At 38.1% G+C, this 25,574-nt stretch overlaps 1 protein-coding gene across 1 annotated transcript in view; it reads left to right on the top strand.

The window, feature by feature from the left end:
* HIBADH (3-hydroxyisobutyrate dehydrogenase) overlaps positions 1-24,364 on the top strand; it is an 83,859-nt gene extending 59,495 nt beyond the window's left edge. The window contains exons 5-8 of the mRNA XM_059818846.1: positions 10,705-10,838; positions 11,424-11,500; positions 17,963-18,119; positions 23,376-24,364. Of these exons, the coding sequence (XP_059674829.1) occupies positions 10,705-10,838; positions 11,424-11,500; positions 17,963-18,119; positions 23,376-23,534 (527 nt within the window). The 3' untranslated portion in view covers positions 23,535-24,364. The remainder of the gene's footprint in view (positions 1-10,704; positions 10,839-11,423; positions 11,501-17,962; positions 18,120-23,375) is intronic.
* The last annotated feature ends 1,210 nt before the right edge of the window (positions 24,365-25,574 follow it).

Below are 25,574 nucleotides of genomic sequence, written 5' to 3'. Positions count from 1 at the left end.
AAAAACATGCTGCAGTGTTTTGTTGCTTTTGGGGGCCTATGTGAGGGTAACGTGGTAAAGAAAATCATAAAGGACTAAAGTGTTTCAAGTATTTTGTTTTTGTAAAAGGGGGTTAATATCCTGTTACGGTTGTACTAATACTGGAGAAATATGTAAACAATATTAAAACTTCCTGGTTTATTTTTCCTTCAGAGGTTCTTGTTCTTCTGTTATGATGCAGGGTTTCAGCTATTGTATACCTAGTCCACAATGCTGTGCAAACATACTTGCATTTTGCTGTGGAGTTAAGGCAGAATGCGCGAGTATTTCGTACTTTCCGGACAGAGACGTTCAAGTCCAACTAGCAAAATCTGCAAACGTGGTGGCGTCTGGTAACTGCTTTTTGCCATTTACAGGGCTTGGCAAGTTTGACCACACCTCTAGTTTTTTTGGTCATGAATTTGTGTGTATGTTGCTCAGTCAAAACAGCTGAGATAACAAGCTGTGATACTAAGATGGACTGTTGGTTCCGTTTGTGGCCTTTGCTATCCTGCACAAATGTTAGGCTTTTGTGGTCTTGATGATGTTGTTCATTTTGTTGTTGTGTGTGGATTCTAGTTAGAGCAGACAGAATAGCTCTTCTGGGATTTTACCTTTTCTTTTTCTAAGGGGACATTATAAATATTCATCCCTTTGAGCTTTTTCTCCTATAGTTCCATAACAGTCCATTTTCTGGTTCCTGACCTTCTGCATGGAGTGAAAGCTTCGGAAGAAAGTGGGGGTGTGATGGCCCCAGTGGGTGTTAAGTGTGCAGCTGTGTCACCTTTCTAATGCCAGACAAAAAATATTACTGTTTTTGCACTATGTGATTGAGATGAAGTTTTATTTCTAGGACTTGAAGCCTCATCTGGGCAAGATGGGAATTGTGCTAGAGCCTGTCTGCTGAATTTTAGTTGTGTGGAGGGTTAACACCGGTCCGCGTCGTTGAGAGGCTGTGTGCATGTTCATGTTTCAGTTTTGGACTTCCCCTGAAAGACTAGAAATTCAAGCAGTAGTGCTGGGCAAGAAGATGAAGGGTTATTTTCTTTGTTTCTCTTGTATTTGATATTTCTCTTGTATTTGATGCAGTGCTTACTCAGAACCTACTTATGGTTAACCAGATAGCTTAGTGCCATGTGCTTTACATTTGGACTGACCTGAAGTCTGCTTTGAAAATTGGGTATCTTGGGTAGATGGAATATACTGCTCCCATTCTTCACTGGCTGTCCAGCCTTCTTGCTAATGTTCAGATAAGAACTGAAATACTTGTTTTGAACTGTGCTAAGCTCTACGCAGTTAGTTTTACTGTCCAAGACTGTAGATACTTGCAGTCGTCGTTAAGTTTTAGTATTTCTGTATAGGCCTGCAGCCTCAAATGAGATTTAGACCATGTACCTAAATATTAGGGATGATAAAGGAGTAGCTAAATCTAGCACTCCAGCAAGAACTCCTATGGGCTTTTTCTGTTGTCTAGGGCTTTTATGGTGGAGTATGGATTAAAGGGAGAGACTAGGAAAGATGACTGGCATGAACTACTGTTTTTAAATGGTTTTGATACAGTATTTTGGGTATTAAAAATAAGCAAATAATTTAATCAATTGTACTTTCTTTCCTTTCTTATTGCAGTGCTGTTAACCTTTTTACTTGGTAACTTTTCAGGTGCTTTGATATTTCTCTTTGACATTACAATGACTAGAACTAAATGTAATGCTTTTAAAAAAACTGCTGCAGACAGAACGATCTCATCAGGCCCTTCAACTTGCACTTCTGTTGAAAAGTTGAAGTATCTTCTGCGTGTATTTGCCTTTTGCAACTTATTTTCTTTGGCTAATCCTTTTGGAGGCATCAGTTGCTACTTAATACTGTCTCGTAAAATTTTCCTGCTGCATTCCCCTCATATTAAACTGCCTTAACAACAGCTTCTACTCAGTTTTTGCATGATTTATTGAGAGAGGATATTCTTTTCTGTGTTTTGGCATCCTTCTATAATACATCTAAATCAGATTGAAGATTTTTATTCCGGCGTCCATGGCCAAGTTCAAGTACTAATCCCTGTAGAATTCCACTCAGGGCTTCCTTTGAAAGCATAAAGCTTCTCATTACCATTTTGCCTATTTTGTTCTAATCGGTTCTTTGTCTTTCCCTCTACACTACCTTCTACCTTCAGTTCCTGATGATGTTTACATAATTTTTTCTGTGCCCAAAAGCAATATTCTCTGCTACTGTAACACATGTATGTACCTATTGTTTACGTGCATATATCCTCATGATTCATGTAAATCCCTGAGAACGTTCTCCTTGAGGCCCCTGAGGACCTTGCACGTACAGCAACAATTCTCTGATTGCCATGTGGGACTGGAGAGTTTGGTACTGTCTTTTGTCTTCCAACAGCACCTAGCAAATAGGGACCCAACTGTGACAGCAAGGGAAGTGCTGAAGAAAGGCTATTAAAGCATTCTCTAGCTGCATCTTCTGTCTTCATATTATTCCAGGAGGAAAAATCTGTTTAATTACTCCCTCTCATGCTGGGCTATCCAGAACAGGTAGCATATTGCGCACCTCTCTTGCATCTTTCTTTCAGTCTGTGCTACTGCTAGGAAAATAGCTGCATGGAGCATTAATGCTGATGCACACAGTCTGATCCACTCTTCTTCATTCTTGCCTGTGCTTGTGGGAGGCGGGGGTGGAGGAGGAGGAGGGAATTATTATTCTGCTGCTGACACAGGGAGAATGAGAGTGGCTTGATGCAACAGAAGATTATGTTCCCTGAGGATAAACAAACAGAAGGAGATAAATTAGGAGAGAGGATAATCCTGTTAATATGTGCATTCCTTAATTCTGATTCAGTTTTTCAAAATGTACGATTTCACTGAGGTTAGAGATTTAATTAGTACCTGTAAACCATCTCTTAAAGTTTACCTTTTAGATTGTGGAGTAACGCTTTGAGTTGGCATTTGAGATGCACAAATTTGCCCATAAACGGGAATTGTAGGTTGTGATATGAATATCTCGTGAGGAAAAAATAATAATGTGCACATAGCCATCCCTTCCTAAATTAAAAAAAAAAAAAAAATTTTGTTCTCTGGACTTTTTCACAATACTGTTTGTTAAGAAGTCAGAGCAGCTTATTCCGTGCAGTCTTCTGTTGCTTTTTCAGCAGAAGCTGGGCCATTGTGATATTTATCTGAATTCAAACAAGGCTAATTAAAAGAGCTGCTGACAGTTGTTGTGATCTGACTTTGACTGGAGCTTGATGGTCATTATGGGTAAATAATGAACCAGGTCTGCAAATGTAGCAGCTGCCAACTTGGGATAGAAGAACAGCTATTGCGTCCAATTTAAGGATCTATCGACCGCTTCCCTTTTCCCTGCAGATCTTCTTCCTAGCAGAAAACTAATGTTTTCTACTGCTTTGTTTTGTGGTTTCAGCTATTTCTGATATAGTCTATAATTTCCTTTTAAATATTTAACCTAGTCCATTATTAGCTTTCAGAGTTAACAACTTTTCCATTGGGCTTTCTTTGCATTTTTATTTTGTTTTGTGGGTGGGGGTTTTTTGCAGTTTGTTTTTATGTACAATGTAACTGCTTAAATAATGATGATAATGTGTATTTAATTTGCCTGTTGCTGCAGAATAAAAATCCAATAGGCTTTGTACAGCCATAATCTAACAAATTGTATAATTGGATTATGCTGTAAAAGAGATGCTTCTACTTCCTTAAGCATGCTTTTGTCTGGAGTAATATTGAGTGCTTATTGTATAAATCTTCAAAGCACTGACCTGAACCTCCATTTCCATTTTTGTTCAAACATCACTAGTTTATGAGGTATGGTGATGCAAAGCTCTATTTATCAGAAGAGAGAAACAGCAATGACTTTCATTAAGGTGCACTTCCAAGTACATTGTCGCTTCATCATGAGCTTTGCCTTCTCCCACTAGCAAGCAGGAATGGGTGCGTTAAAGGGAAAGCGGCAAATTTTAAAAGTAGATTAATTCAACTGTCTTCTAGAATCCCTGCCATTGTAAATGCAGTATAGGCATTTAAAAGCCACCACAGAATTTTACGTACACAAGAACTTAGTGCATCTACCCAGCGTTTGCTCAGCTGCCATTAGGAAAGGCAGCGTGCGTTATGTAAAATGTACAAAGGCGCTTTTGCATAGTGCATAATGCAGCAGAACTAGGGATCTTGCTGGGAAGAAATGATCCCAAGCGTGCCCCTAGAAGACAAGTCTTGCTTTGAGATATAATGATGAAAAATTGCCCATTTATTTGTGTCTTTGCGTTTCAGCAAAAATGAAACTTTGACTCGATGTCTGTGGTGCTGCCGCGGGGGTTTTGTGCATGTATGTGTGCGTCCGCGTGCACGGGTGTTTCTGTTCTTGCTCTGGAAAGGCCAGCAAGACGTTAACAAGGGGTTATGTTATGCTGGTTTATGTTAAACCAGATCACTCCCTAACATGTGCGGAGCCATTCATCTGTGTCACCAAAACCCAAGAGAACATCTGACATGGACTTTGCAACAGAAACAGTGATCACTTACAAATCAAACATGGCACGCTCTAAACCGATTGTGCACGGCAATCTTTTCGAGAAAGGACAACTAATTGAACATGATAAAGTGTAAAGTTAATTAACACTCTTAAATTTGTTGATTACTTTCACGGGATTATATTGTTCGTTGAGGAGCAGCTTTCTGTCCCAGCTGTCGCCTTTTTAGCGAATGTCGCTGGTAAACAATAGAGACACCATAACAAGTCGTAAATGGTCCCTGTGACAGCAGCCCCTTGTGAGGCTGCATCTGTAGAAAATGATTAGAACAATTGCATTTTAAAGACGGCTCACATTGCAGCCCGGTCCCATCGGCCCTCTTCTTTATCTCCACTGATGGCAGACTGGTTAAAACATTTAAGTTCTTTTGAGCAAATTAAGTGATTTACTGTGTTTTAGTTACACGGCAGCAGAATAGCTTCATAGGTCTAGCTTTGATGCTGATTTTTAGAATAGGGAGAAACACAAGCCCTTTGAGTCGTGTTGTGTTGTAGGGGATTTTTCTGACACTGTTCTATTTACTTGTTTCCTGGAAATAGATTAAGAATGGCAGACATCTATGAAGTAAGTAGGAAAAATTGATACCCTGTTTATATTCTATGAAATAACTAGTCTCCTCATGGTTATTTTAAATTTATAGTCTATTTTTAAATATTCTGCTTTTATTTCCAGTAGGAATTTGTAGCTGATTTTGCCCATACATGCCTTTTAATTGGTTTTGGATTTATTTATGTAGCAAAACAATAGTAACCTTCTCAGTTAATCTTTCCTTATGTATCTTGGTTTAACTTTTTGTGAGTTGCAAAAGACAAAGTATTTCATGTGAGCTGGCAGGTACTTAAAAAGAACTTCTCAGTCCTTAAAAATGCACACACATACAGAAGATACATCGATGCAGGCTCTCAAGTTCAACCTATCTGAAAGAGAGCAAACATGACAAGAAACTGCTGGTTTGAGGCAACTACAGTCACTTAAGCTGCATTTTTGCAAAAATATTGGAATAGAGGACCAGTGTTCCCTTGCACTTCCCAAAGCGTTAACAGGCAAAGCCTCAACTCTTATGCTTGACGGTGCAACAATGTAAAACAGGAGAGAGGATTAAAACTGTAGCACTGTTTTTCTTGTTTATTTTTTTATCCAGTTTAGATGACAAAATTAATTGTTAAAATTGCTTAACAGACCACATGTTGAATAGAAAAATTACAAAACAGATACTTTTTTGCCTAAGCTTTTTGATGTTATAGCCCTCATCTCCAGCTTGTCCTTTGGAGTCTCTGAAGCAGCTATATTCACATTGTTTCAGTTTTTATTCTCAACTGTGTCAGCAACAATTTTTTTTATCTACAGGTGCAACGCCACAGTGGTTTAAATATTTTGGCTCAGGGATATGCTTGGGTGCCCTCTGTTTTCAGCAGTGTAACTGTTTTCAGCATCACCACTGTGATGGTGCTTTAATGCGTAGCCTTATAATATCACTTCTTTTTAACTCATCTGCACTCTGCTCTTCTTATGGAAATGTAATAAAACTGAAACCAAAAGCAGATACTTTCATGTAACATCTTTACATGAACATCTTTTTTCTAGCAAATTGTATTCTGAATTATAAGCAAGCTGGTTGAAAGCAAGCTGCTTTTATTGATGTAGCTATAGAGGTAAGACTTTTTTTTTTTTTTTTTAAACTTGAAACATCAGTGGCAAATTACAAGACTTTTTCCAAGACGTTAAATGCTGTTGTAATAAGCAATGAAAAGTGAATATGGAATATGGACGGGCAGGGTGGCTACTGAACTAGGTTGTCTGGCCTGGAGGCTAAAACTTGAGGTCATCTCCAAACTGTCCCAGGATAGCTGCAACCAGTTGCTGTTGTCATATGAGGGCTCCTAAGCCTCCATTCACATTTTCGTCTAAAATTTTGAAATCTTGATGCTCTGCATCAGGTTCACTGAGCAATCCATTGACAAGCAAAGTGAGAAACATGTGGATTGAACTAATCCTTGTCACACAAGTAACTCAGCCAGATGCAACAGGATGCTTTGAAGACCAGTTCTTTATGCATCTCTTCTGATAAAAGAAATGAATTTTTCAGATCTCAGTCCAAAACCTTCTAGTACCCAAGTGGGAAACCCATCTCCAAGTGGGTATGCCATACTGCAGTGCTACTCTATAACTTTTCACCATGCTTTTTCCCAGATTATTTTTTTTTTGCATGCCCCCTCACTAGCTAGATCTCTTGGCATATTTATCTGCAAACCTGTTCCTGTCAGTTTATATCTCTGAGAAAATCTCTGATGGTGTTATGACCTACTGACTTAGAGTTGAGCTACTCAGTGGGATCTGCTGGTGTGACCTCCTTAAAGGATACTGCCCACAGGTGTGGGGGGATTATCCTAGAGAAGCCAAGTGTAGAACTGCAGCCATGGGCTCCAGCAGTCTTGCTTCACAGTGGAGGAAATCTTACACATGCTAATCACAAATACAGTCTCTCAGAAAACCGTTCCCTGAGGATAAGAAGATGCTTTTTGTATTTTAGAAAGAACAAATAGATTCTGAAGGACTGTTGACCCTAATCAGCAGTGGTACATAAAGCACTATCTTAGGTGGCAAGAGATGTTTAAAAAATCAAAAGATGAAAAATAATCATTAGCTGTTTTAATTTACATTAGCTGCTCTGCTTTCCCCCTTGCTCTCTTTAGTGTTCTTAGAGGCTGATAATACTTTACTGGACTGTGTTGTTGGTATGGAATCTGTGATTGTGAAATAAAGCTGTGCATTCTTGTCTAATGATTTTTTATTTCTATTTGTAGCTGAAGTTACAGTCTTGTACTCCTAGACTCCCTGCCAGTGTTACAGATTTGCTGCATTGCTTCTTTAATTCTGATGAAATAGCTGATAGTTGGCAAGGACCATAGATGATAAAATTTACCATGAAGTAAGCAGGTTTTTTGTTTTTAAAAAGAGAATTTTCCAAGCCTTCTGCATTATACAACAAATTGCTCTTTTTTTCTACTTAACTAATTTATTTTTTCTACTTGAAATGTAAGTGTTTGAACAAGTGAGAGAGTGCAGCTGTCAGAAGATTAACCAGCTGAAAACTATTGTCAGCATTAATTTTGCTCTAATAAATGACTCTCTGAAGCTATTTAGCAGTCTGTAATCTAGATACAAGGCTATTGACCTATGATGGATAGTACTGGATTTTGTTTGTAAGCTTTGACTTAAATTGTCTACTTAATTTGCTGCAGGTCAGATCACAAGATTAGTGGTAAAGGCCATTATGTGGTTTGAATAAAAATAGCTAGAGGAATGGAATGAAAATCTTTGTGTTTATTAATGTAGCAATCTTTGCGGTCATGTACATAGTAAGCCGGTAGTCAACAAGATGACAATGACCTGTTTGTGTTAGCTCTAAATCTAGGCTTTACTCTTAGCCCAGTTCCTGTGAGTTGCCCGGGGAGGAGTTGTTTAAGTGGGATTAAGGATTGGCTGCAAATAGGGTGTCTCTCAACCTGCACAGGAAGATCTTTACCACTGTAGATATTTCAGTACCTCAATAAAGTTGTACTAGGAGCAGCAGTGTTGTATATATAGACTGAATTTTTTTTAAAGCTGTGGGTCTGACAGAGTTCTTCTGGATGCTCCAGTTCTGGACTCACCAGAACAAGAAAGATACGGATTTACTGGAGTGAGTCCAGCTAAGGGCCATGAAGATGATGAAGGGACTGGAGCGTCTTTCATATGAGGAGAGGCTGAGAGAGTTGAGACTGTTTAGCATGAAGAGAAGGTTCAGGGGGGATCTTATCAATGTGTATGAAAACCTGATGGGAGAGAAAGAAGAAAAGGGAGCCAGACGCTTCTCAGTAGTGCCCAGTGACAGGATGGGAGGCAATGGGCACAAATTAAAACACGTGAAATTCCATCTGAAACACAAGAAACCACTTTTTTACTGTGAGGGTAGTCAAACACTGGAAGAGGTTGCCTAGAGAGGCTGTGGAGTCTCCATCCTTTGAGAATTCAAAAGCCACTGGACACGGTCCTGGGCAACCTGCTCCAGCTGACACTGCTGGAGCAGGGGAGTTGAACTACATGTTCTCAAGAGGTCCCTTCCAACCCCAACAATCCTGTGATTCTGTGATTCTAGGTCATAATATAGGTTGATCAGCCACTTCATCAGTGAGAGCCGCTTTCTACTGTTGCCTATTTTCACATAATTGGTAGGTATTTACTATTTTTGAGGCCTTGATCTGTCAATTTTGTCTGAAATTATTCAGTGAATTCAAAAGATGGTGCAGGTTGGAAGGCAGGATGGGAGAGATAAATGCTTGGCAGATACGGAAAGGGGCATTTGTAGACATAGACACACAGAGACAGTGCATCAGTTGAAATTTTTATGGGAAAGCAAACAAAATTTCTTGAAATTCTTCAATGTGAGGAGCTGCAGTGTTGTGGTCCTTGATGTCGGAAAGGAAGTCCAATACTGACCACTTCATTCTTTAGCTCTGGTACAGCACTTACGTAGGCTTAAGGCTTTAAGTTGCAAGAAGCTCTGATTAGCGTGCTATGGTTGCCCAATTTATCAAAACATTTTGGGCACAAACTTGGTTGCCGTGATGACTTAGTTATGGCCTTATTTTTTTCTCTATTGTTTTTTATTGCATAATTTGATTTATTAATGGGGAACAAGGAAAGCAGAAAGGTCCTGTTTAAATGGGATATACTTCTAACAGAATAACATTTTTGCTATTTGACATTAGATTGAGGGTTTTGTTTGGTTGTGGTTTTTTTTAAAAAAAAAGCTCTACCTTCAACTGATAAGTTTTTTAAGAGTGCATTTTCATTTGTCACTATACAACGTCTAGCTCAGTTCCAGTTACACTCCGGAAACTATTTCAATAAAAGCATTTATTAATATTTATTATGGTAGCTAATTGGTGACAAAGAACTGTGAACCATAGTTGGAGAGCAGCCTGACTTACTGTAGAAACAGAACGGTCCGCCACGTGGAACAAGAACAAACTGTTTCACTTAGACATTCTGTTTGTAAGAATACTGTACCTAGTTGAGCACGTTTAATTTGAAAGTAGTTCGTTATCTGCAGCTGTACATCCTAAGAGGTCAAAGTTTGATGCATAGCACGGAAAATTTATAGTGGCTATGCTTCTTGCTGAAGTGAAAAAAAGTGAGGGAGCTGATGTGTTCATCAGTTTGGGGCAAATTTTCCTAGCAGTTCTACCCATTAAATGTTGGGGATGGGGAGATTAAAGATGTATGAGTAATTCATATTAGAATTAGGTTTCTTTTAAGGAATAGAATGTTTCATGGAGGTGATAAATACCATATGAAAAATGTGCTGGTTTTGTGCTTAAGAACTGTATGATCAAAGAACTATGGTGTGTGCTTACTGACCTGTGGTAAAGACAGGACAGACTTATAGGAATAAAACTGGGAACAGTGTGTATGTGTGTGAATCATTTTTACATTGCTTTTAAAATAGTTCTTTACATAGTTGTATATGTGTTAAGTTTATGTGTAGGAAACTAACTCAAAGTTTCTCAAATTAAGTAGAATTTTGCTTCAGATTAGAAACATAATAAACTGCAGAGATTGAGAAGGCTTGGTTTTATACGTCTGTGTCTTTTAGATGTTCAATTACTTGAAAATCAGGAAGCATTGATAACAATTAGCCTAGGTTTGGAAAAGCTGATAAAAGCAGAGTTAACTTTGAGCAATAGTTTGTCTGTGGTCATATGTGAAGAGTAGTTTGACAAAACAGAAATTTTATTTAGTAATTCAGGTACAGTGAATTTTGTGGGGTGCAAAGTTGCAGGAAGGGTTGATTGTTTCTTCATATGAAACTATAAAGAGTGACATTGCCAGTTTTCTGTAAGTCTTGTGAATTGTTTATCCATCAGTATACCTGAAAGAAAAAGTGGCTTTATCTTCAACAAATGTTTGAGAATCTCTGATCCTGTAAGTACTGGGACTATAGGCTTATTTTTACATAGACTTTGAGAGGTTCATCATAAGTGAAGTATTAAGCACATAAATTGTACATCATCAGACCCTTACTGATAACATAAAGTACTTAAGTATTTTTTTTAACTAGTGATATTAAATCCAGTGTTGTCTTGATTCAGGTGTTGGAGCTGCTCGAGCTGGAAATCTTACTTTCATGGTTGGTGGAGTGGAACAAGAATTTGATGCTGCCAAAGAGTTGCTGACATGCATGGGTTCTAATGTGGTCTACTGTGGAGGGGTTGGAACCGGACAGGTAATGCTTCCTGAGGGGTTACTAGTTATCTCAGTCTTTTATTCTTGTTGCTTTGTTTTTCTTTAATGATACCTACACTTTTATTCCAGAACTAAATGCATGATCATGTATCTTTGTACTTGTTTGCTTGTTTACTTGTCTACTTGTCTTCAAATATGTGTTTATAAAATAACCTCATGGCACTCTTCTCCAGCATGTTGTATAGCTTAGCACCAAAACATCTGACCTGGTGCTTCTCCATGTTGGCTTGTAGAGATTATACTTCTTAGATGACAGAGATTTTAATTTTGTTTCTTCTAAATTTCAATTTACTGAATGTTCTGAAGGACAAAGAACCCCTACATGCCATGTATACTAACTGAGCTACTGTACTAAGAAAAAAAGTATTTCCTCATCTCTGAAGGAGCCATAGGGCAGCTTTCATTGACTTTATACTACTGTAGATCTGTGCTTACTGGTGCTACCTTTAGAAGAGAGTTGTCAGGACGTATTTGATCATACTGTTCCAGACCTAGTTAAAGAAGATTCCTACATGTTAGGTCTATGAAAATGCAGAAACTAATTAACAGTTTAACTTGTTTTCAGGCTGCAAAGATCTGCAACAACATGCTCTTGGCCATCAGTATGATTGGAACCGCTGAGGCTATGAATCTTGGAATCAGGTTGGTTTGATTTTTGTATTGGATTGAAGCATTTTTTCTGTGTTAACAGTTTTTTTGTTTTACAGTTGACTTTTGGTGGGGCAATGAAGATTAGATGGCATAGATAAACTTTTGCCAGAAATTCTTTTATAAAGCCATTAACATGCTAAAGGGATTATTTAACTGAAGTAGGGCTCTTCAGAAAAGGAATATTATCTTGTATTGACTGTATAGATTGTTGCATTCTGCATCTGAAGTTAAGAGTTTATTTGTTCTGCTGTAGTGCAATGTACAATAGTGTTTGTCTTGCATTATAAACATGCAGAGGTACTATAGAGGTAACTTTTTGTTTGTATTCTAAGCTAATGTACAGTGTATTCAGAGTATTATACTCCCATATGTCTCTTGTTGGCTTTGTTTACTTTGTTAAATTGTTCCAAAATATATTGTAAAGTAAAACTTCTAGTACAGTGTGTATATCAAATTAAGATCAAAGCATAAAAAAGAAAATCTACGTTCCTGTTGGACTTTACCACTGCAGTTTGTCTGAATTGCCAAAACTCCTACTTCATCAAAAAGCTGGAGTATGCTCCACTACACTCTTGTCAATGCTAAGAGTACCATTTTCTAGCAGGTGATGCATCTGACTTGTAAGTGGCAGCATATTCAAACAAAATTATTTTTCCTTTCCAATTGTAACCTATTTATTTTGCTGTGGTCTTTGAGATTTTGTTTTGTTTTCCAATAGAGTGCATTCAAGTACCAGTTCAGTATCACAGTATTTGAACTTTCACAAATTTTCTTAGCCAGATCTAAATCATTTGCAAGTTTATACACAGAGAAGTCCTATGTTTGAAGATATTATCTTGCAATTGTGTACCTTTTAAGGGCTCTTCATGAATTATTTATCTGCACAGTTGCATCCTTAAAATTGGCCTGCTAAAACTACAGGTATTGTAGATACTTATCAACTGGGCTTTAGACCGTGTAGTCATATGGATTTGATAAACTATAAAAACAGCAAGAAGGCATCAAATGCTTAAATAAATAAAAAAGAACGCCTACACGTGTGCACATACATGAGGCAATGTAATGGATTCACATTTCCTCTTAATTACCATATCAAGATGCAGTTGTTTTATTGAATTGCCCTTGTCTCAGATGTTAGACTATCTTGACCTATTAAGTTGTCATGTTGTAATTGAGATAAAAGAGGAATTTGCTTTGCATCAGTGCTAATTGGTTTATCAATATCCTGTACCATTTACATTTTAAAATTGAGAGTCTGTAAGATACTGAAGCATGTCTGCATCAAGCCATAATAAAAACAGTAGCATTGTATATAGCTATTGTAATTCAGTGTAGTGTAAAGCTTTCATCAGGTTCTGTTTTAAGTCATGGTTCACTTAATAAAGCCTATGCAACTGATTTTTCATTATATTTTTATCTACATTTGTAAGAATGATTAGAGTTAAAATTGAAGACGAAATAAAATCAAGAGGTTTGGAAGATAGATATTCTGGGCATGTAAGCCCTGTGCAGAATGAGTTGATGTCTGCAGCCAGTGTAGCTTGAAGGTGTTTAGAATTTTCATTTTTCATTTTATCCTTTGCCAATTTTGTCTGAATTTGTATTCAGCATTTGTAAGCAAAAATCCAGTGTGAAGGTGGCAGTATACAAACCTTCCTACCCTACAATCACGGAAATCAAGAAGGAACTGTATTTATTGTAGGAGAAACCTTCTGACTGTAACCTGAATTATACAAAGAGCAGAATCTCATTTTGTCCAAAACTGCATGAGGTTTAAGACAGCGGCAGTAATTTAAAGCCTTATGAAGTAATTCAGAACCCTTGCATTGATTTGAATGTGCTGTGATTTAAACCCCAGAGAAGTTGACTTCTGCATATAACCAGAATAAGAGCTTTCCACTTTTGGTGTGTACAAATTTCTAACGTACAAGTTAATAGTTGTAATTCTGTTTTATTCATTTCAGATTTTTAAATTACATCTGCTATTGTTTTATGTATTTTGTATTTGAAATTATAGAATTTTTCCAAATTTAAACATAAGTAGCAAATAGAATATGGTGAGGAGGAAGGAAAACTGACATTAATGAGCAAAAATTCCACAATAAACTCCCAGAAAAATAGGCAATATTGCTATGTAATTTCTGCATTTATATTTCACTTGCTTTTCTACTTTACTCTAACATCTTCTTAGTTTACTAATGAAGATATCTGTTTTCACTGGAAGTGATTTGGTTTAGAGTCTGTAACTAAAAAAAAAAAAAATCTACCCTGAGTTCTGACCACTGAAATGCTTGTTTTGTTTTGTTTTTTCCATTTATTTCCTGATGTTTTATGAATGTTGCTACTGAAAGTTAGAAGGTGTGGTAGATATTCTGGAAATTAACTCACATTTTCATTTGTATTTTCTTTTTTTCTAGCATGATAGTGCAACTTTTCAATAGAAAAATCTTGAGTAGATTTTGCTATATGATTTCATGGATAATATGCATATTACAAAATACTGCAGTGACTTACTGTGTCAAACCATCACACAGAGTACATGTAAACTTCACAAATGAGAATAAAAACATGAAGTGATACAGTCCACAGCCAGAGACTATTTTTCTTTTTGCTGATCAACTCAGTGCCGGTAACTTTCACTGAGCTCTGAGTTCCACTGTAACAATGGCTAATACTAACAAAACAAAGCTCAGAAATGAAATATTGCTGATACCTGGTTTGTGTTTAGGTCAGATGGAAGTTGCTGCCTGTCAGGCAGTTTGCAGTCCATTCAGAAGGTGCCTGCACAGACTCAGGGAAGGGCTTATGGGGTGACACAAGATAGAACAAGGTTGCTTAATATGGTTGGGATGTAAGGGACCAGGAGAGCAATACGGGCTCTATGGCAATAACCTCACTGCAAAATCACTTTTGTACTTCTGACAGCTGAGAAAGTCATCTCTATGAGGAGGGACTGTGGCGGCACCCAGATTTATGTCAAAAGCTGCAAATACAGCTCTTTCCTAAGCGATTTTACTCTATATGGATTTGTGCCTGCTTGTTTTTTTAGATACGTAAAGTGGAAAGGCGGTAAAAGAACTTTATCCTCTGATGGCAAGTCTAAACGTAGTTTCAGTCTCTAGATCTGGTTTCTGTGAGCACCCCTGGGCTGTACCTGGAAGACAGGAGCAGAAAGAGGAGTCAACAGCGTAGAGAGGAGCATGTGCTGCAGGCTGAGGGATGATTAACCCTGGGCACAGCCCCACTGCAACTTTTAGAAAGAATGCCTTGAAAAAGAATTCCTCCAAGAGCACGTGGCTCTGCTGTCTTCGGCATGGGGCTATAGCTAAGTCTTGTGAAGGTTAGTAATGACATTTGAAAGCACTTACCCTGTTTAAAATGCCAATGGCAAAGTCATTTTTAGCTGTGGTAGAAGGGTCCTGAGGTTTTGCTTGAATATTTGCAACTTCGTATGGTATTTATCCAAAGCACATTGAGATGGGAAGCTCTCAACAGTTCAGCTCCTTCAGTTGTTACACCTTAAAATGAGACCAGGACATATCTTTTTTGTGATACACCATTCAGTTTTTCTGTTCCAGACTGAACTCTTGGAGGAGTATGTGAAAATTTCAGTACATTGTTTTATCAAAGCTTAGCAAAACTTGAGTTTTGAGCAGTGGCTCGAAGGGATCCTATTTTAACCATTTTTTTTTGGTATGTGTGTTCGTTACTGAGTTTCTGCTGTTCAGTTCATTAGGAACGTTATTGAAGAAGCATTGATTTGAGGCAAGCAATTGTTTTTGCTCTATTATAAGTACAGTTAATACATGGACTTCTTTTCTGCTTATAAGCGAGAAGAACATTTTGGTAATTGTAAATTCACACGCGCATGCACAAGCTCTTGCTACATCCAATGGCAAGTTGTTATGGGGACTGGCAGACTGTCATCATTTTGATAGCTTGAGCAGTATATCTCTTGAACAGCAATGGAGCTCTTATGCAGAGAGTATCATATGTTCCCAGCCAATTTACAGGGAAACAGCAATAACATTTTATCATGGTTGAGAGCCCAGTAGCTGCTTCCTATTAAATGTGCCCTTTCAGATACCTGTCTTGGATTAATTTGTTGATTTCAAATGGAGACTCAGTCTTCTCCACTGAAGCATGACTTTCTAGGATAGACTCTCGCTGAATGACAATTACTGTATATTCTAGCTGGTTTCAGACCATTACAAGCTTTGGGCACAGTGGAAGACAGAGGACTTCTCCAGTAACTGATTTTAATATATGTCTAATTTTAACTGTCAGTTATATATGCACCAGTGGATGAATCCTCAGAAAGATGAAATGCAAAGCACTTCTAACTTGCTCTTATTAATGATACACTTGCTGCAAAGGAGAAAAAAAAATAGGTTCAGGTCTCCTGAAGGAATCTGCATGGTGTTTAAGAGCAAGTTTGAAGAAGCAGGGATTTAAACTGACACTATCTTCATTTTTCTTTCCTTGGGGCAAAAATATGCCAGATCTAGTGCAGACAATATTTTACGTATCTGTATAATACACATATATCTTTTAAAGTCTGCTTTCACAAAGAGGTAGTTGGAGCACTGTTAAGAACAGCGTTTTTCAGGAGGGTGATATGCATTTTGAAAAATTAAGCTCTCTGTCTTGTGGTATACTCGCACCTATAATTACAGGCCTCTGCAGGCAGCTAGATATGGCACAAGCAGGCACTACGTTGCTGAAAATACTGATCTGGATGCAACAATGATAAGGAAACAAGCCAAGAAATTTGTTTTGGCCAAAAAAACAACCTCTGTGTATTTGAAAGCTCAGGTGGTGTCTGCTCCCAATGCGGGGTTTTTTTGGATGACAACAGTTAAAGCAGTTATTCAGAGTGGTTCTTGATGAAGACTTTGATGCACTGTACAAGATAAAAGTACAATTAAAATACTGTGAAAACATTGGTGCTGGAAAATACTTTTTTTTTTTTTTTTTAGATAAATGGCTGTTGAAAGCATTCAATTGAGTCAGAGAGTTGGAAAAAAAATGGGGAGGACAATAAAGCCTGATCCCATTCAGGCCAACAGGAGACTTTCCATTGCATTCCAGGGGCTGCTGCATCAAGTTACAAATAAGACTGCGCAGCAGTAATGCTAAAAAGCTACCTTTGCGGTACAGAAAATGATCTTGCTTTGCATTAGGAGGGCAGAATTGCAGGAGACACGTGCCGTAACGGGAACAGGAACCATGCTGTAGGGCCCACTGTCTTAAATGTAGTTTTTCAAATCTGAAATGCCTACTGGAATAAATAGACATAAATTTTAGCAGCTATTCCATTGGTAATGAGCTTTTCTCATCTACAAATCAAAACCTTGAGTGCTACAGTGCCTGGAAGAGGTGTTAGGATTGCCATGGCTATGGAGATCTGCAAAAAGTCTGAGGTGTAAGAGTGGTAAAGAATGTTGGCTTAAAATGTCCTTTTCTCATCTTGGATTGTTAGTGGAGATAATTCCCTTGCTTTCTTTTTTGTCATGAGTGTAGCTGAACATTTGTCCAGGGCCAAACAAACTGCTGCTGCTCATTGTTGGTATAAATGCAATTGGTGTAAAATTACACTTGCAACCTAATATCAGCATAAAATGTGAATTCATAAGAGGGTTAATTTCCTATAATATTGAAGAACTTTCAGGGTCTACGTTGAGCAGCAGTGTATGCCATCAGCTCCGTGATAGAACAAATTATATTTCTACTTGGACAAGCTTTGTTTTATCAGGATCAGTAACCTTATCAACAGTTGACCCGGAACTATAATATATGTTTGTGAATAGATAAAATATGTCACAGCAAGAGGCAGACTTGCCTCATAAGCAGGAGTATATAATGAAGATTTAATAACAGCAAAACAAAAAATGTACAGAGAAATACAATAGTAATATTTTTTGAGAAGTGTAGCATTTTTGTTCACATTATTAGAGCAGGATCATTTGCAGTATCTTGCTTACATCAAAAATGCACTAGTATTCATGTATAAACACATCGCACAAGTACTTTCAAGCTGCCACGCTTGCTTGTGAATTTTTTGCTTTGTTCAGCTTTAGAGAATATAATTTTGATATGAACAAGTATGTGACCTAGTAGGTAGCAGAACAGAGAATGCCTTTCAGTAATTGAAATACGAGGAAACTACTGTTCTCAGAGGACCTTTATTTTGCTTGCACTTTCAAAATTGCTAGGTGAAGGGGATTTGCTTAGTGCAAAAGGAAGAAAGCTCTGAAAACCTGCTGCTTAAATGGCGGATTGATGCTCTTTAATTTAAGATACAGCATCCCTACCCCCAATATCAATACTCTGTCAATTTTTGTGATTTATAATGAAGGGAGAGAAATGACAGTAGGGTCCTAAGATATAAAACAAGTCACCCATGTCTTGTGCATTTTGACATTAACACTTCTCTTCCTTGACCTTTGACAGATTAGGCCTTGACCCAAAGCTGCTGGCCAAAATCTTAAATATGAGCTCAGGTCGTTGTTGGTCAAGTGACACGTACAACCCTGTTCCTGGAGTGATGGAAGGAGTACCATCTGCTAATAATTATCAAGGTGGCTTTGGAACAACACTCATGGCTAAGGTACATAACACTTGCATGTAAAGTACGTACAGTTGCTTCTCTCTGGGCTTCTAGCAAATGTTCTTCTCAGTGAAAATTTATGATTACAGGCAAATATGTGTGCCTGAACAGAGGGGAACCCAACCTTTTACTGTAGCTCTGAATTAATGAGTTGTGTAGGGGGGTTTTCCTTAGCCTCCAACCTCTTTCTAGCCACTATTACTGCTGAGCCACTCGATGAGATTATATGCACAGTCTTTTTGAGTTCCGCCTTAATCCAGGAGTCCTGATGGACTTGTGTGTATGGCAAGCATTCAGCAACCCATTTAGGTGCCTCTTGCATGACTGCTCTAGAATTTAGGAGCCTAAGCTCAAGAGAGCAACTTGGAGAAATCCAGGTGACCTAATTAGGTGCAAATAGCGGCATAAGCATCTAAGATTTTGGGCCCAATCTCTTCCAGATACCTTAAACTATGCTACTGGACGTATCCCCAACATCCCCTTCCTTGCTAAGCCAACTGCTTATGTGCTTGTCTTTCTGCCTAAGGCCATTCTGCAGAAAGCAGACAGGTTTCAACCCATACCCCCGCAGACTGATTTTCTGCAGGTACCTGCACCATGCTGTGAGCTCTCCTGAATCGTCTTTGTTGGTCGCAGAAGTAGTGCTTCTTATGAGTAATAACCTAGTAATCTAAATTATTTGTCCACAAAGTGGGAGATTGGGGTTTTAGGTCCTTCTCGGCATGAGGAAGTTGTAACCTACTATCCCATCCCAGGAGAGTGCCCTAACTGCCGTGCTTTTGGCTGTTCTAGGAAAAGCGCTGTCCTGAGTCACTCTGTGGCCAGGAAAGCAAAGCTCTTAGAGGCCAGAGGAAAGTAGGCAAGGAGGTCAGGGCTCTGCATCCCACTGATGAGGACACACAGTTGGAGGAAGGAGCTATAGAACTGTGACTCTTTAACTACTTCTGCATTTAGCACAATTGCCTAAGGTAAATGATAAAACCAGCTCTGGAAGAAATCTCTCATCTAACCATCTAAGTGCAGGAAATAATTTCACATTGAATATTAGTTTCATGGGGATACAGGGAGGCATTTGAGTTCAGACATGACAGGTTTTAGGCATACCAGTTTATGAGTGCTCCCAACTGGTTAGGCATTCTGGCCATTGTCAGCTCTTCCACAGTGGAAATTAAGCACTTAAAACAACATTCTTGGAGCTGGTGATCAAACTCAGATATTGCCATGCAAATCTCCGCAGTGCTGGAGTTCCTGTATGTAACACCTGCCTACTGATACTGCTCCTGTCATTTTGCAGTTGATTTATGTCAATTGGTGCATTCGCTCATTCAGTAGAATTAGCCAAATTTTGTCCAGAGTGGGTCCAGAGTGTTTTGCATGTGGTAGCACCACAAAATTTTGCTAGTGCTGCATGGCTGAAAACCCCTCAATGGTTGGCCCGCTACATTTTACGTTTATGGACCAACAATCAGGAGCTTTCATTTCATTGAGGGATGTGTTAAAATATTGGAAAGCAGCAGTTTTTACGTCACGTTCACATCATTGAATATGGGGGGCAATAAAGTGTTATATAAATTAATTGATTTATAAAAGGTATTGTTATTGTTAAGAGTTTGCCAGGACAATTGATTAGAGATAAGCAACCTGATCTTGGCACTGCCTGAAAGCTCTTGTTTCCATCTCATGTGCTGTTTTCAGAATCTGTTCTGCCCGTTGTGCCCTGTTTCACACTGCAGTCTCTGTTCTCATGATTCATAACTCTTACTCTTGTCCAGAATAACATCATAATATAAATGGGATGGGGGCACATATTTCCTTCCCTCCCTTCTAAATTTCTTTGCAAAGGGTTATTTTCTTTTGGTCTGCTTCTAAGAGGGACCTTCATCTCCTCTGGAAGCTGCCTTAGAAGATCTTACTTTCATTGGAGGAATAGCAGCCTGGCTTGTGCCTGTTGAAACTGCCAGCTTTTGGTTATAAAGCATCAGTGATAACTAAGAGGAGAGTTCCTCAGAGAGGTTTGTAATTGCTGTTTACCTCTTCTGGCTATGCCTCTCCTGCTAGTCCTGCCTGCCAGGCAGCCTGAAGACTACCTTCTTTAGGCTGGAATCCTCAGTAAGAAGGAAAGACAGTATATTCCTCTCATGCCTCTTGAGCAATGCTATGTTATTCTATATAGGTGGAAGATTACTTGAATAAGTAACGAAGGCAGCTGATCGTATTCAAGGTATTTTTTGGTGCAGTGGTGACCTCTTTTAAGACATTTCTGCTTAGTTTATGGAAAGACCTTTGCTGCTATCCCTTTCATCCTGGTATGTGACATATCATGCAGTTTGTGAATTGTTTGAGTTGGGGACTTTTTTCCTGGGAAATACAGAGCATACTTTTGCCACTTAAGGAAAAAAAAAAAGCTATATTCAAAGGAGAAAGATGTAGGTACAACCCTGAGGTTGGGAAGAGAATAGTCCGCAATGAAAAAATGTAAGAGTGACTCAGTAACACAGTCACTAAACACAGTTACTAAATGTCAGGTTACTGCTCACATATCAGATGTGGTAGAAGTCAAAGGCTTTCTTAAAAGTATTTTGTCTCTAGTGGATCTCTCAAACAAAGCCGGGAGATCCTTATTTTAAGTGTTTGGGACAGAAAACTTTGTCAGATACGTCTGAAAATCTCTTCAGTCTTGAAATCTGACATTGAAACGTAGAATTTAGTGAATTTAATGTGAAACCTTCTCTAAAGATTTTGCATTTAAGAAACCTTTGTGTCTGAGGCATTGCGGGCCAGAAGTTCTATCTTTGATTTACAGCACAGTTGCTGATTAAATGTCTTCTTTGAATCCTGAGAAGAGCTAGATTTATATCATGCTATTCTTGACTCATGTCAAGACAGCCTTTGAGCTTTATTCCAAGTGGCAGTTTCATTTACATAAACTGCAAAATAAATGTAAGGCACCAGGTATTTCCAAAGTGAGCATTTCCCTATTCCAGGCTGAGAAAAAGTGATTAGAATAGTTGGTACACTGAGACATCTGGAAGATGTTGTCAGTTCCAAAAGAGTATGAGAGGAGCCATAAACTATGCTCTGATTTTTACTTTTCCAAAAAGGTCAGCAAGGGGCAAATTTCTTTTAGAGCTGTTTTGTACTATTTCACTCGAGGAATCTCCAGCCTCAAGAGAAAAGGTGCAAAATATTTCACAACCTGAAGCTAAAGATAAGCTTTACTTACATTTTGTAATTTTTTTCCTTCAAAGCTCTGTTTTGTAGAATGGAATTTAAAAAACTAAAACAACCTTCCTGCACTTTGGAGTCAGGAGTCCTTGTCCATTTCATTATTGAGATGTTGTCTGATGTTTCAACCATCTTGGAGCCAGAGTTTCATTATTAAAGTGAACAGACCTGCTTTATGAAATTGTATTTGTGCCAGCAGTCTATTCAGAATTTTCAGGGATTGCTTCTGTGAGAAACAGATCACGATCACCACTACCAAAACCAAGCACCTTCACTAGTTTGGAGTTAGATGATTTTGCCATTCTACTATTCTATGGCATGATTTAAGCTTTGTTGAATAAAATGGAGAATATGGCAAAAGGTTGTACAAAGAGGGTTTAGAAGAGGCTAGGAATATGTCATGGAATATCTTATTGTAAGTGAGGTTAAAGTAACTGTTCCTAGATTTTTCAGGTCATCAGTCTTTCAACAGAATTGCTAGACAGGAAGGAGTGAACTGCCCTGATGCAGATGAAGAATATTTTGGATCCTGTGACATCTAATATGTATGTTTTTCCCATTTTCTTAGATCTTGAAGTGATTCAAGGGTAATAGGAAGAGTAACTATAATTCTGATTTGTATCAGAATGACCTTTATAGAGCCGATTTACAGATTGAAGTGACATTTAGAGAGTAGAGTAAGATCTTGAATTTCCATGTGCTAATTCAAATCCAGACACACGGAAAGTAAAGACCTGTCTTGTAAGTCATTCCTGAGAAGCCAAAGGTGCTCTCAGCAGTACTACGTTGCTCAGTTCTTCTGTATCAAAGATTTGTTACTTTTAAAAAAATAAAACCACTGCAAATTCTATAAACCAACATAGTCCTGGATGGACAACAAATCTAGGCACTTCCTAGTAACACTTGGGAGGTTCTTCTGCAGCTTTCTTGAAACGTGGACTGCAAAATTGATTTTTCTGGGAAGAACTTATAAAGGCAACCTTGAGCGCAGGCATTACTTTCATACTTAGACAAGAGATCTGTTTATTTATGCAGGCCCTTATTAGCTTTTCTTTCTTTGGTTGGTTTCATGTCTGACTGAGCTTAGAATTCAAGACATTCTCCAACCTAGCTTGTCATTTCCGTCCAGCATGCATGCAGCTGACTATTTCTAGCTAACTATGGTTAGTCATAGTACTTGGTACTTGCCTTTGAGTTCCATCCTATTAATTTCAGATTATAGCTGTAGTTGACCAAGGACTCTTGGAGGACAGGTTTGAGATTCGTCCTCCATTTTTTGCTGCAAATTTAGTGTTTAAAAATGCAGTAGAATTATTTTCTGTATCCCTTTATCTACAGTCATTATAGAAAACTTTGAGTTGTAGCAGACCCAGGACAGTCCCCGTAGGAATTCTTTAATACATCCTTCCAGTTAGGTTGCAAACCATTCATATTCACAAAGTGGCCTGTGCCTCTCATTTTGCTCTTAGCTGGTTACATTACAATAAGTGTATGTAGGCTACGTGGCTTCAATTTTGTTGTTATTCAAATACCTCCTGCTTGATTTTTAACCTGTTTTTTGAAAGAAAGATGTCCTCTTGCCTGAACAAGAAAATTATGCCATCACAACCTATGTGAAATGATTAAGTGAATACCCAGGGCAATTTTATTTTTGGAGATGACATAAAAAAGTGGGGAAAAAGAGTCTGAGTCTTGCTACCAGGTTGTATAGTGATCTAGAATCTTAAAATTCCTCCTGTCCTGAGGGAGGTTGCATGCCTTGCAAAGTATGGGTTTTTTCTGTTGAATAACATTGAGTTACTGTTTTAGAAATTAAAAACTAAACAAGGCTCCCTTCTTCCAGGACTGAAATTTTAAGGCTGAAGTATTGTATTTGTTGGCAGTAGAGTTCTCTTCACAATGGAAGCCAAATAACCTATAATATGTGCATGGCTATTTATATCCTTGTTGTTTCTCCCCTGACTTTTTCTCTTTTTCTTTCCTTCCGTTCTTCCTCTCTGCCATCTTCCTCCCTCTTCTCCCTCCCCACAGGACCTTGGCTTGGCCCAGATTTCTGCCACCAACACAAAGACACCAGTTCCTTTGGGATCCCAGGCACATCAGATCTACAGGATGATGTGTGCAAAAGGCTATGCCCTGAAAGACTTCTCAGCTGTGTTCCAGTTTTTACGTGAGGAGGAAACCTTGTGAGCTGTCCTTTGAAAATGGACGCAATAACAAACCACTTTTTTTTATCCTTATAGCTCCTTTGAGAAGTATGTGGGTTTAATTAAATACTGTGCATCCTGATCCCAGACAGACTAATCATCTTTGGTTTTCTAGATCACAATGAACTCCAGGGTTTTTTCCTCATTCTTGAAAAAGCAAGCCACAGGAAGGGATTGTTTGGCAAGTAGCCAGACAGTGATTTCTTTTTTTTTTTTAAGAACCATCGAAGTGGTTTTTTCACTAGATGCAATAAATAAATATTTTTTTTTATGAAGCACTTAACTGTTTGCATATAAAATAACTTACATTATGGCTACAAACTTAGGTGACTCTTGAATAGTAAGAGAATGTTATATAGTGATTTTATGATATCGAGTGATCTGTTAAAATTTAAAATGAATACTTTATGGAAAAAGAGAAGATGCATTCAATGAAGAAACACAGCTTGATAGGGATTTTTTTTTCCTTGCACCTACTAGCCTTGAGTTGATCGGTAGTGAATTTTTCCTGGGATTCAGGTTGCAGATTAGGTTTATAGGCACGTATTTCTAAGTGGAGAGCTGTTACAGCATGTTTACCTTATAGACTTAGTTAAAATAACATAGAATGTGTATCCCTCTTGTAAAGCTCCATTATTGTATTTTGCTAACCCAATTTTATATTTTCTTGTATTCTGTCACACATTTTCAGAACTCAAGAACACCACTTAACAGAAGTTCTAACAAAGTGTAAATTTGTTTTAGGTAATTACTGAAGTATTTTAAATCTAAACAAACCCCATTATTTTGAAAAGAAATAAAAATCTATACTGGTAAATACTTGCTGTATGATTATTTGCTTTTTGTTTTTATGCACTCTTGTACACACACAACTAACCAAAAACTTGTGCTAAGTGGTCGTATTTTTTAATTTGCTTGGTTTTCTACAGATTATCTTGCAAAACCAAGCTTTTCAAGAGCTCTTGTTGTAAAATGCAGATGGTAATATATTTGCATATGTATTACCTTAGCCATTCACCATCTCCTTGGTCTTGTGAAAGTACAGGTACACATTTGGCTTTATGAATATAAATACTTACGTTGATTTCGCTAGAACTACTCACATTCAGACTTACTTGTAGGCTCTAGGCTTAATGGTCAATTATGCATTTACATTCCTAGTTTGGTTGTATGACCGATCCTTTTATGTATGCACATTTGGGTAACAAAATTGTGTGCTTGAATTAGCTCAAGTCTGTGAATAATCTTCTGAGAACTTGGATATGATATTCTAACACATTAGTAACATCATACAGGAGTCATTAAACAGTACTGGTTGATCTGTTCTCCTTTCAGTTTTCTTTGAAAACTGTTTGACATTCTAGATTATTCAGGGATTTGGGGCTTATATATATGAGTGCAGGACTACTGGGAGCAATCTTACTTTTAAAAAATTGCTCATCTCTCTTTTGATAAAACTACTGTTTCTACAGGATTGCATTCATTCCTTGAAATTAAATGTAAAACTACCTGCACTAAAAACTACTAAGATTGCAAAGTCAACCACTCAAGTGCTGGAAAACGCAGAAACATGGAAGCATGGTTGCAGATGTGTGGGTCAACCTTTGATAACAAGACCATATACTGTAACATTTTTTCCTATGGGACTCCTGCCTCACATAATACAGGGAATGGATCTAGTCTTAGAATGAATTTGGGGTCACATAGGGTTTTGCCGGTAGGATCCTTGTTCATTTGGAAGTTTTATAATGAATGAGGTAGGGAATTGTAGGAGAGTCCTGGTTAAGTTTGTCTTCTCTGTATTTGACTTGGAGATCTGGCTGGCATCAGCAGGACTGCTGCGGGATCCTTCCTTCTACTGTCTACCCCAGCCTGTAGCAGCGTTTGCTGTGAATGTGTTTGCCGATAACCCTGTGTTTACCGGTAACCCTATGTTTACCGGTAACCCTGGGCTTGCAGGAAGCATAATCATTTGTTTTCTGAAGACATTATACACACACATAAATGTTGGGAGCCATGAGGG

The sequence above is a fragment of the Gavia stellata genome, chromosome 6 (genome assembly GCF_030936135.1).
Source record: "Gavia stellata isolate bGavSte3 chromosome 6, bGavSte3.hap2, whole genome shotgun sequence".
Lineage (NCBI taxonomy): Eukaryota > Metazoa > Chordata > Aves > Gaviiformes > Gaviidae > Gavia > Gavia stellata.
This window is presented reverse-complemented; position numbering and strand designations above follow the sequence as displayed.